General features: G+C 42.1%; 1 protein-coding gene across 5 annotated transcripts in view; it reads left to right on the plus strand.

Annotated features, from left to right (window-relative positions):
- LOC138956335 (neurogenic locus notch homolog protein 1-like) overlaps positions 1-13,070 on the plus strand; it is a 63,452-nt gene that overhangs the window by 40,475 nt on the left and 9,907 nt on the right. For all 5 annotated transcript variants that reach the window (XM_070327720.1, XM_070327724.1, XM_070327721.1 and 2 more), the window contains 5 exons: positions 911-1,024; positions 1,317-1,430; positions 2,402-2,515; positions 10,793-10,906; positions 11,227-11,392. In XM_070327720.1, the coding sequence (XP_070183821.1) occupies positions 911-1,024; positions 1,317-1,430; positions 2,402-2,515; positions 10,793-10,906; positions 11,227-11,392 (622 nt within the window). The remainder of the gene's footprint in view (positions 1-910; positions 1,025-1,316; positions 1,431-2,401; positions 2,516-10,792; positions 10,907-11,226; positions 11,393-13,070) is intronic.

Below are 13,070 nucleotides of genomic sequence, written 5' to 3' on the forward strand. Positions count from 1 at the left end.
TATATATATTTCACTTAAAATGTCATGAATCAACGGTCTGGTTCAGTGTGGACAAATTGACATTGATAGCGGGACAAATTCGGGACGTCTTGTTGCCAGTTTCAAACATACGGAGAGTGTTCAAAATCAGTCCAGTGGTCATAGTTACCATCGACGCTTGAATGTAATGTTCGTAACTTTTTGTTAAGAATGAATGAATTTCTCGCAGTTTCTTGTGTACTGTTTTCCGAAACCCTGATCATCCCAGAACTGGGCTGCACATAATTCTGTAGTCTTCTCAGTGACACTTGTCCCCAATAAAAGTGACTCATATTAGAACATGATGCATAGATGTCATCCCAATTGATATCCAAATACATTTAAAGGTTACTTATTTACTTCTATTAGAAATTAAATGAATATACATGGAATAGAAATTTGGCAGTAAAATTAAAAAGGATAAATACTTTGGAGTACCGTACGTGTTAATGCTTCTGTTACACCGAACGTAAGCAATTGATTTATGTTTATAATCCTATCCATGCACACCAGGGAGATATTCTTGCTGACAAATTTTATTCGGAAAGTAACAGCTATAGTTCTAAAAAAAAGGTGTTACTTAAAAGTAAGGATATTACTGGTGTAATATGGTTTTCACTGATCCATAATATTGGAGATGACCCGATTGATTACTTCTATTCGTTGATTGCTTTGCGCGAACGTCACCTCACTACAGTACCAATACGCTTTAAAAAATGCTGTTTAGCAGGAGTTCGGTTGGCATTGTTTTGATTTTCCTTTTTTGATTTAAAAAAAAAGTAATACTTTACGCTTGTGTTGTTATTGTCGTCGTCCGTATAGTCGATGTTCTTGCTGTTGATGATGGTAATTTTTGCTTGTTTTTTTTTTTAACCTTTTTTCATGCCAACAGATACCAACGAGTGTTCCAGTAACCCGTGTCTGAATGGTGGATCTTGCAGCGATAGAACTGGAAGTTACGTTTGTACTTGCCGCGATGGATATACTGGATCTCGCTGTCAGATAGGTCAGTATGTTTTTGTTATTTAGATTGTGGGACGTTTCATATTTCTTGTTGTAAATCCTAGCAAAACAATCTATTTATAGAAATATGTCTGTCAACGTATTTAAGTCCTACTTTCTCAACTAGAAACACTCCGCGTGTCTTTCAAACGAGTTCTTACCTCCTTTTGTGAGTTGTTAACATCGTCGGCGTGGTCTGTAAGTTCCCTCACACACAATGCCATTCGTAAATGACACAATGCTTTGAACGTGATGTATGGAAATGAGTAGACTTGCATGACTCAAATAACTTTCAGATATCAACGAGTGTGCCCGCAAGCCTTGTAAAAACGGCGGTACTTGTCACAACCTGAGAGGACGGTACACCTGTTCCTGTCGCAGAGGATTTTCAGGGAGGAACTGTCTAACCAGTAAGTGTGCTGGATATAAATTAAAATATATCTGGTAGAGGAGTCTAACATTATGAAACAAAGAACTATGAGACTAACAAACAAACAAACAAACAAACAAACAAACAAACAGACGAAAAAAAAGAACAAACAAACCACCTCCACCACCACAACCACCACCACAACAACCACCACCAACAACAGCAACACAACATCCGCTATTTTTCTAAAAACATTAATTAACGTTTCATACACGAGACACGCACCCACACGCACGCAAACACACACACACACACACACATTGTGCATATGAAATTGCTACTTACAAAAGTCGAATTCGAGTGAAATTTGTTTACTCTAAAATCCCCTCTGAAAAGTGTATTTGTGGCTGATGATACGATATGAAATGGGAGCAAGCACGACGGACACCTAAACAGCACTGCAGGTTTGTTGTTGTTGATGTTTGTTTGTTGGGGAGTGGATAAGAACATGTTTTGCAAGGCTAGGTATTTGAAAACTTCTAGACAATATTTGACTCACCTGAGTAATTAGTGAGTATTAGGATTCATACGTCCGTCCGTCCGTGAACAAAAAACTTAACGTTGAGGTTATCTCGGAAGTTTTTAAAGCTAGACCTCTGAAACTGTGCACACTTTTAGGGTCTTTAAAGTTTCATAACGACTGACTAAATGTTTTTATATCGCTTCACGCGACTTGTTTAGATATATTTTACACACACACACACACACACACACACACACACACACACACACACACACACACACACACACACACACAGACAGACACACACACACACACACACACACATTCTGCGTTTCTTTAAAACAAGTTCTAATCTCCCTTTGTTAACGGTTAAACTCGTCGGCGTGTTCTGTAAGTAGCGCACACACAATGCCATTCGTAAATGACACAATGCTTTGAACGTGATGTATGGAAATGAGTAGACTTGCATAACTCAAATTAACTTTCAGATATCAACGAGTGTGCCCGCAAGCCTTGTAAAAACGGCGGTACTTGTCACAACCTGAGAGGACGGTACACCTGTTCCTGTCGCAGAGGATTTTCAGGGAGGAACTGTCTAACCGGTAAGTGTGCTGGATATAAATACATCTGGTAGAGGAGTCTTACATTATGAAACAAAAAATAACTATCAGACACACAAAAAACCCAGACAGACCACCTACACCATCACCATCACCAACACCACCACCACCAATAACAGCAACCCAAAATCTGCTATTTTACTAAAAACAAGTATTTACGTTTCATACACAACACACGCACACACACACACACACACACACACACACACACACACACACACACACACACACACACACACACACACACATATATATTAACACATATATTAACAGCTATTGTGTTTATATAGCTATTATGACATATTCTGTGTTAAAATCATGTTTTTGTCAGCAAAAACTACCAGAATGGTCCATGTCGTTGATTGCAGACGACGGTTATAGTGCGCATATCCCTTTGCGCATGTATCCACGGAAATCACCGAACATTGAAAAACCCAGGGACATGTATTACGGAGAAGACTCGAGATAACCTGATGGTTAGCATTACGTCAATATGCTAGGAATCATATGACGTCATGACGTATCATGCTTGCTTGCGTATTATTCTATGTTCGAAAGTCTGACTTCTGTTGGGGATTCGCGTGATAAAGACTGCGGTAAATCTGTAGATGATAAGAGAACAAGGATTATCTCAGAAGAAACGACTACATGTTTCAGACCGGTAACTTCATTTCAACATTGCACTATACAATGGACGTTCTATGTGACATGAGAGTTTGCTGATTTTGTGTTAAACATTGGAAAGATCGTCTGCTAGAATCAGAGATAGGTCGCTTCAGATTGCAGCTTCTTGAACTTTGCAAGGTTTGTTGCCTGTTAAAGAACTGGATTTTACACGTAATGTATATATATCATGTACAGTAAGCAACAACAAAACACACACAAAGCAAATGACGTCGCCTGTCGACTAGTCACAGAAACAAACCTGGCGAGGTATGCGTGTACTTTTCACGTGGACAAAACCGGAACCATGCGTCTTTGTTAAACGACTTCCGTAGCGTTATGCTTTGATGATCGGAAAAGGAATGTGTGAGACCATCCAATCACAGCCCCCGAATTCCCCCACGTGTCTATCAGAATAGCTACATTACCTGCTATTCAGACTTGGTCGTGTGACAGACGTTTTCTTCCACACGAGATTACGTTGATTGTCTAACGAAGCCGTGAGGCTGAGTTAGACATCAGCTAATCGAGTGTGGAAGAAAACTATGTCACACGCTTTCCTTCTTTGCCACTACTAAAGCAAACGTGTGCAAGATTGTATGTTACACGCTTTGGAGCATGTGCAAGAACGGGTTCAAACTCGAAATCGTCCTTCCAAAAGCCCCAAAATGCACACACGACTTTTATTTCTCCTGCTGTTATCGTTTCTTCTCTTTACAAATTCTTCAACGCTGAGAATACTGAAAACGACATCCCAGACGACAGAACGGATTCAAACTCGAAATCGTCCCTTCAACGCTGAGAATACTGAAAACGACATCCCAGACGACAGTACTGTTTCCATTGGCGAATTTAGCTGCCCTTGGAAAGTGGCTCGCTCAGGAGGTCTGTTAGTCTGAAACTAGAAGGACAGAGTTATGAACATAGATGACAAATATCCCGGAAAGAACAAACATTTCGCGGATGCAGACACAGAAAGACGTCATTAAGAATGCGATGCTTAGGTTTGTCAAGCTTGAGTACGCAAAACGTGTTTGTTCTCTCCTCTGTTGAAGCTGTGAGACATAAATGCTATTCCGACTTGGTCGTGTGACAGAGTTTTCTTCCACACTCGATTAGCTGATGTCTATCTCAGCCTGACGGCTTCGTTAGACAATCAACGTAATCTCGTGTGGAAGAAAACGTCTGTCACACGACCAAGTCTAAATAGCAGGTAATGTCACACGCTTTCCTTATTTGCCACTACTAAAGCAAACGTGTGCAAGATTGTATGTTACATAGTAGGGGTTCTATTTGTCAAACTCTTTCAAATTTGTGTTACATTTATAAAACTTGGCAGAGTGATAGAGTAAGTGATCCTAAAGAAATTTAGAAACACGGCCATCGCAATTTCTCACTTTCAGTATCTATTATTAGAACAATTCAAAATGGCCGCCATTTGACCCTAGAAATGCTAATATCTCAGGAACCATATGCACTACAAACATCAAAATTTGCACACGCACTCTCATGAAGTAGTGTTGTAACATCGAACTATATAACACATGTTGTTATATATCCAAGGTCAAAGATCAAGGTCAAATAGAAAGTCAGTGTCACGTTTTGGTAAGTGACTGTAAAATGCTAATTTCTCAGTAACCATATGTACTTGGATCATAAAATGTGATAGATAGTATCATAAGGTAATGCTTTCACACCCATAGTTAATTCACTTATGTCATTGTACATTCAAGGTCAAATGTCAAGGTCAAACGAGAGGTGCCGGCAGGTAATTCTAGGAATGCTAATTTCTCAGCACCAACATGAAGTGGGAATACCGGATTTGGTAAACATATTACCTGTATTATATTATCAGCAGGCCTGCTATGTATATATCTTCACATTATTGTGCATTAAAGTTCAAGGTCAAACAGGTATGCACCTGATATAATTATAGTTCATAACACAGGTGCTGTCCATTTCCAAAACCAGTCAAGATCCATTCAGCATGCAGGGACACAAGTGCACTTGCAAAGTGCTGTGCATTTCAACACAGCCTTACGACACCGGCACCGCATGCTCTTGCATCCCTTTTTGCAGCCACACTTCCACAGTTCACGGCATGTCTTCGAAGCCTCGTCCAGGGCAGTCCAGAATGGTTGCCAAGCACCATTGACAAATTGCCAACCCCAGTCGCCAGGGTTTGGAAGACTAGGCGTGGCGACTTCAGCCTGACCCCAGATATGTCCTTGATAAACAGCTCTCCTTGCATGCTGCAAAAGGGCTTCGCTAGTTGGAGGAATGTTGTCGATCTGGCGGCCAACCTTTGCAAACAGGTGTCCCCTCGCAGAGTTGACATCCGGAAAGTTGCTTGTTCTGTCATACAAAAGTACAACATATCTCTCCAGCAAGGCTCTGTCATATGCGGAGATCTCTGTGGGTGCTTCTGACAGAGACTGGAAGGCCTCGCTGATGTCAGGAAACAGGTACCACACATCCCATGCTGTTTTCTTTCCAATGCTGCTGAACGACGAGACCGTATCACAGCCGCTGAAGCTGTGGAACAGTGGCAGACAGCTGGCTTTTTCTGGTCCCAACATGCTGGCGATGTCATGTGCAGAGATGTACCGGTAATTCTGGCCGACTCCCACAGCGATCCACACTTCAACCCCAGGGTGACGGGCAGCAGCAGCAATGGCGAGCACAACAACATCAGTATCCACCGTTCTTATCAGGATCCGCCTGTGATTCTGAGCTGCATCGGAGAGGTGTACAATCAATCTGGTGTCAGCCTCCTCATGACTGCAGGGTGACAGTTTTGTCTGGGCATCAAGTGGGCGGTTGGAGAGAACAATGGGGCCTTGGGTTGTCATGACGAGTTTGTCTGTGTCAAGTTAGATCACCTTCTGCCCCAAGAAACTGAACAGTTCTTGTTTGTTTTGGTCGACACGGAGAAAGCTGTTCCAGTCAACTGGCATGATCCCATCACCCGTTACCCGTTTCCGTCGACCTGTTCCTCTTTTCTCTCATGCCACTCTTGAGACTGTCACTTGCGTACCTGTCCCAGACAATGTCTATTCGAGAAGCTTTCTGCAGGAGTTGCTTGATGTAGGGAAGGAAGACCTCTGAGGCATAGCAAGAGAAGCTTTCTGCAGGAGTTGCTTGATGTAGGGAAGGAAGACCTCTGAGGCATAGCAAGTGAAGCTTTCTGCAGGAGTTGCTTGATGTAGGGAAGGAAGACCTCTGAGGCATAGCAAGTGAAGCTTTCTGCAGGAGTTGCTTGATGTAGGGAAGGAAGGATCTGAGGCATAGCAAGTGAAGGTTTTGCATGTGCGGGGCTTCAGGAAGTGGACAACTGCAGCTCCATCAACAAGGACAGTGTCTGTCTCAGGAAACTCAGTTGGTGGGGGTGGCACAAGAGTTTCCAAAACCCCCAGAAGAGCAGACTTTGTTGTCGACCTCAGCTTTCCTTCACATGACAGCGACATGACAGATTTCATGTTCTTTGGTTCTCTCTTGGCAAATGAGACAAAGAGTCCACTCACTTTGTGCTGATGGCGAAGTCTGAGGCTCTGCCACATCCACCACGGTCAATGACTCTGTAGACAGAACATCTAGACACGGGCTTGTCCGACGAGCTACTTTCCCTGGGCGCTCTAACGGAGATGAATCTAACTTGGTTTCTTTATCTTCCCTCCCTCGCTTCTTTTTCTTCAGCATATTGGGTGGTCCTGTCGACAGAAATTAGATAGCATGTGTTAATACACCACACACACACACACACACACACACTCACACACACACAAACACAAACACACACATTGATCACATGGTATATATTATGGTATATGTATATTTATATCTCAGAGATCAGCCTACCTTGGCTGGGTTTAAAACTCAGCTAAAGAGCTACTTGTTTCGCAAGTTCTATCATTGAAAAAATGAAACTGTCTGCGTGGACATTTTTGCTATTCTCTATTACCTATCTTTGTTTGTTTAGAGTGGCTTTTTTGTATGATGATGGTGAGTGTATGTGTGTGTGTGTGTGGGGGGGGGGGGGGCTGTATGTGGGGGTGGGGGCGGTAATAATTGTCATATTTCGTTTTATTTTGTTAATTTTCTGTGTTAATGGTCTAAATGGTAGTGTATGCTTTGATTGTTCTTGCTTTTGGTGACTCCGTGAGTTAGTGCATTGAGTTTTCAACTGATAAGATGTGCGCTTTATAAATGCTATTCATTATTATTTTATTTTATTATATATTTGACATCATAATTGTCACCACATTACTCTTATACCCCCCCCCCCCCCCCCACGCCTCCAGATAGTAGCCACTTTTACTTCATGGATGATAAGACAGAGAAAAAGCATGAAATGGTGGGGTTTTTTTTACAACTCACAATCACAATGAAGGTGTCACATCAAGAAGTGGTATGGAGAGCCTGAACCACAGGAGCAGAACCACAGTCATGTACTGAGGAAGCCCTGGAAGGTATTGATCACAACACAGGGTCTTCAGAGTGAGCAGCAACTGCTAAACTGAAAAAGAAAAACACACACTGGGGTAGATAGGGGTACCTTGGTGGTGTAATATGAGGACGGGCTCATAATACCCTAATGGGACCTTAATTCCCCAAAATGTCCGATGTACTCCCCACCGTTGAAACACACACCCACACACACGCACACACACACACACACACACACACACACACACACAGGCAGACAGACACACACTTGGGTGGTTTGTTCTTCAGTTGAGAAGACTAAAATTGAGGTGTTTATTTTAGGCAAAAAAAAATAATTTGTCTGTTTCTGGTAACATGGCTAAACAAAATAGGGTCGGTAGGTCGGGATTTTTTTTTTTTTTTTTTTTTTTTTTTTTGTACCCCAAATGTAGACCAATAAAACTAACTTTAAAAATCGCGCAAAGAGACTGGATTCACTATACATAGAGACAAGACACTCAACACATTTACAAATCGTCAGCGGACTTTCGTTTTCACACGTTTTTGTTGTTCATTTTCTCACCCTGTCCTTTACCACCAAAAAAAAAAAAAAAAAATTTGAGTTTGGAAAAAAAAAGTTTAGGGTTGGCGCCGAAATTTAGGGTCGGTCGGGTGACCCGACACAGACAATTTTTTGTTGTTGGCCTTATGGTAATTAGAAACAATTTTTAAAAAGCCGGAACGGTAACTAACCCTAACCCCAACTTAACCCTATGGCACTTATTGGCACTTGAAAAAACTGGGTGGCTGACAACCCACCCAGTGGGTTTTTTTCAAAACCACCCACGGGTTTGAGGCCGTGTATCCCTAAATCCATCCTTCTTCCCCCTCCCTCAGTCCATTCCTATCTCTCTCTCTCTTCCTCCCCATTTATCTCTCTCTCCATATCCCTCTCTCTCCCCCCCCCTCCCTATCACCTTCTCTCTCTGTCTCCCTCTCTCCACCCCTCCTTCCATCTCTCTATCTCCCTCCCTTTATTTCTCTCACTTCCTCCATCCCGCCCCCCTGCCTTCTCTCCTCCCCCCCCCCCCAGTCTCTTTCCCTCTCTCTCTCTCTCTCTCTCTCTCTCGCTCTCTCTCTCTCTCTCTATCTCTCTCTCTCTCTCTTTCTCTCTCTTGTGCATTTTCACTGTTTTGTCATTTCTCTTGACAACACTTCTTCTTCCAAATATTTGTGTAAAACCAAGTAAGTCCGCTTGCTTAGATCTACCCATTTTTTGTTAGATCTAATATTGGGCGAAAAAGGTGGTAAAACCAATAAGTAAGTCCACAAAATGCCCAACAAAATCAAAACCATCCATCAGATTATTATGAAAATCGAGTTTTAGATCTAAACGTAAATTAATGCTATTTATCTTATTATCTCAGTGGGTGGATCTAGATACTCATCACTTTTGAGACAGTTTATCAAACACTAAAAGTCGTTTTTCTCGGAAGTAGCTTCAGTGGACTTACTCGGTTTTGTCAACACACGGCAGAGTTACTGTAATTGTCCAAACATGTCAAATGTACTCACCAGAGAGACTTTTCAGTTGCCAAAACAAAGAATGCATGTGCGATGTCCGCCATTTTTTTCATTCTGCCCATCCGTTCTTCTGTATTTTCCAAACGCTTTTAAAAACATTTTGAGCTCCAAATAACAATTATATCAACAAAACATGTCAGAATATATTATTATGTTTATTTCAATAACTCGTAATATTTTTTTCCGTGAAGTTTTGTATTTTATTCCTGTGCTGCGGACTAGCATTTGATCCAAATTCGTCTGCATGAAGGCGCCAGGTTTAAAGCCTTATTTCTCAAAAACAATCGCATTTTTGTGATGGCCGTGTTTCTAAAAACCCTTATTTTATTCTTAACTTGTCTTTTGGGGCATAACATAAAATGTAACAAGTGTTTGAAAGGTTTATGTGTTTTCGTTGCAAGTAGAACCCCCGCTAACACGCTTTGGAGCATGTGCAAGAACGGATTCAAACTCGAAATCGTCCCTCCAAAAGCCCCAAAATACACACACGACTTTTATTTCTCCTGCTGTTATCGTTTCTTCTCTTTACAAAATTTTCAACGCTGAGAATACTGAGAACGGCATCCCAGACGACAGAACTGTTTCCATACGCGAATTTAGCTGCCCTTGGAAAGCGGCTCGCTCAGGAGGCCTGTTAGTCTGAAACTAGAAGGACAGAGTTCTGAACATAGATGACAAAGACCCCGAAAAGAACAAACATTTCGCGGATGCAGACACAGAAAGACGTCATGAAGAATGCGATGCTTCAAAAGATACAGACTGTGACGATGACTGTGACGTCATTCACATATACCGAGACGTCATTCATAGTTGTTCGTTCACTTCCGTCAAAAAGTAGATCTCTCCACAATGGCTGTTCCTGTGTTTAGGTTTGTCAAGCTTGAGTACGCAAAACGTGTTTGTTCTCTCCTCTGTTGAAGCTGTGAGACATAAATGCTATTCCGACTTGGTCGTGTGACAGAGTTTTCTTCCACACTCGATTAGCTGATGTCTAACTCAGCCTGACGGCTTCGTTAGACAATCAACGTAATCTCGTGTGGAAGAAAACGTCTGTCACACGACCAAGTCTGAATAGCAGGTACTGTCACACGACCAAGTCGGAATAGCATTTATGTCTCACAGCTTCAACAGAGGAGAGAACAAACATGTTTTGCGTACTCAAGCTTGACAAACCTAAACACAGGAGCATCGATAAGTCTTCTTCAATTTGTTTGTATTTGTGTTGGAACAGGACATCAGCGAATATGCCTACTCAGTTTTGCAATACCATTAGTGTCTGTGTATAAGACCAAACCTTATGTATAGTGACACCCCTAAAAAAAAAACCTCTACAAATCTAAGAAAATCACGTTTTCAAAAAAAAAAAGGTAGTCCTATAATGCAAGTAGGCTACGTGTATAGAGGTTACTAGAAAGCAAGATAGTGAACAGGGAAAGACGTTAATTAAGGTCATTCCAATGAAGAGCATCACATAGACTCAGATCTGTTAGCGCCGTGAAGTGCCGATTTCTTACTTCTTGGACATTCCGAACGTGGATTATATGACGTCACCATGCACTCTTACCATATTTTTGTTTTATGTTACAGCTGTCAACGAGTGTGCAAGCAACCCGTGTCTCAACGGTGGCACCTGTCTCGATGCACACGATTTATTCACATGCACCTGTCCCTCTCAATTCGTTGGGCCTCGTTGTGAAAGCAGTGCGTGATATTTTCATGATTATCTTGGCAGGATGTATGACAGAAAGTAAAGCTTATCACATAATCGGCAAAAGAAAGAGGAAAAGAGAGGAAAGAAAAAGAGTGTGTGTGTGTGTGAGAGAGAGAGAGAGAGAGAGAGAGAGAGAGAGAGAGAGAGAGAGAGAGAGAGAGAGAGAGAGAGAGAGAGAGAGATGGATGTTGGTGTGTGATGGGAAGGGGGGAGTAGAGAGCCTGATTACCACCGAAAGACAAGCCTGGTTGAGAAACACATTTTCAGTTGTATGTAAACAATGAAGCCCACGTGTGTCCTTCGTGATCAGGGGTGTCAACTCCTACCACGAAAGGATCGATCCGTCTGGTGAACGGCTCCCACCCACGAGAGGGACGGGTAGAAATCTTCCTCCACGGGAGATGGGGAACTGTGTGTGACGACTCGTGGAGTGCAAGGGATGTTCGAGTGGCCTGCCGTCAGCTGGGCTACAGCGGGTAGGTTCACAACAATAGTTTAATTAAACAGAGTGATTCATGTTTGTACATGTATGTGGGTGTAGGTGGGTGTAGGAGGGGGGGGGGGGGGGGGGTGGGCGTGGATGGTTGATGTGAGCATGATGATGTGTATCTTATCAAATAAAAGAGAGTCAAATAAGAACAGAAAAGGATTGATAAGAACTTGCTCACTTGCGCTTGTTTGCTATTAAAGAAAACATGTTAAATGGGCGGTTCTGGTGAGGTTATGCCCCTTCTTTCTTTCGGCTTGTAACAGGCGGAACCTCGCGGCAAGATCACACGAGAAAGGAAACAAGTCGCGTAAGGCGAAATGACTACATTTAGTCAAGCTGTGGAACTCACAGAATGAAACTGAACGTAGTCCGCCGCGAGTGCAAAACGCAGTGAAAGTGACGAGCCTGTTTGGCGCGGCAGCGGTTGCGCTGTGCCTCATAGCACGTTTTACTGTACCTCTCTTCGTTTTAACTTTCTGAGCGTGTTTTTAATCCAAACATATCATATCTATATGTTTTTGGAATCAGGAACCGACAAGGAATAAGATGAAATAGTTTTTAAATCGATTTCGGAAATTTAATTTTGATCATAATTTTTATATATTTTTAATTTTCAGAGATTGTTTTTAATCCAAATATAACGTATGTATATGATTTTGGAATCAGAAAATGACGAAGAATAAGATGAAATTGTTTTTAAATCGTTTAATAAAAAAATAATTTTATTTACAAGTTTCCGATTTTTAATGACCAAACTCACTCATTAGTTTTTAAGCCACCAAGCTGAAATGCAATACCAAACCCCGGTCTTTGTCGAAGATTGCTTTGTCAAAATTTCAATCAATTTAATTGAAAAATGAGGGTGTGACAGTGCCGCCTCAACTTTTACAAAAAGCCGGATATGACGTCATCAAAAGTATTTATCGAAAAAATGAAAAAAACGTCTGGGGATATCATACCCAGGGACTCTCATGTCAAATTTCATAAAGATCGGCCCAGTAGTTTAGTCTGAATCGCTCTACACACACACGCACACACACACACACATACACACACACACATACACCACACCCTCGTCTCGATTCCCCCCCTACGTTAAAACATTTAGTCAAAACTTGACTAAATGTAAAAAGCGTGCATTGGTCCCAAATAGCATGTCGCTTTGGCAACAGTTCGTGTGTAAGTCGTGCATTTTATACGGTAAAAGACAATGGTAACAGGCGGAACCTCGCGACAAGATCACAGTTGTCTCGCGTTATCACCCCAGAAGCGCTCATTGAATTCCTGCAAGAGCGATCTGGCTGATGCCTTCTGTGAATGAAGTCCAGGTGAGCCTCTTGCGTCGGAATTTCATTTTTAAGTTAAAATGCTACGTGCATCCCTTTATGTCGTATTTCGATTAGCTTCCGTCAGCACAGGATTGTTTATTGCCAAACATTCCGCCTCTTTGTCGTCAGGCCAGAGTACATGTCCTTGATTAACCTACCCAAAACAATCGTTTGATTTTCTGTCGTCTAACTAATGCACTCAGACGTGCGTATCCGTTTGTATGCGTAGTGTGTTATGTTCTAGTCTACGATTCTTCCCACGCGCGCGTGTGTGTGTGTGTGTGTGTGTGTGTGTGTGTGTGTGTGTGTGTGTGCGTGTGTGTGTGTGTGTGTGTG

The sequence above is a fragment of the Littorina saxatilis genome, unplaced genomic scaffold (assembly GCF_037325665.1).
Source record: "Littorina saxatilis isolate snail1 unplaced genomic scaffold, US_GU_Lsax_2.0 scaffold_554, whole genome shotgun sequence".
NCBI lineage: Eukaryota > Metazoa > Mollusca > Gastropoda > Littorinimorpha > Littorinidae > Littorina > Littorina saxatilis.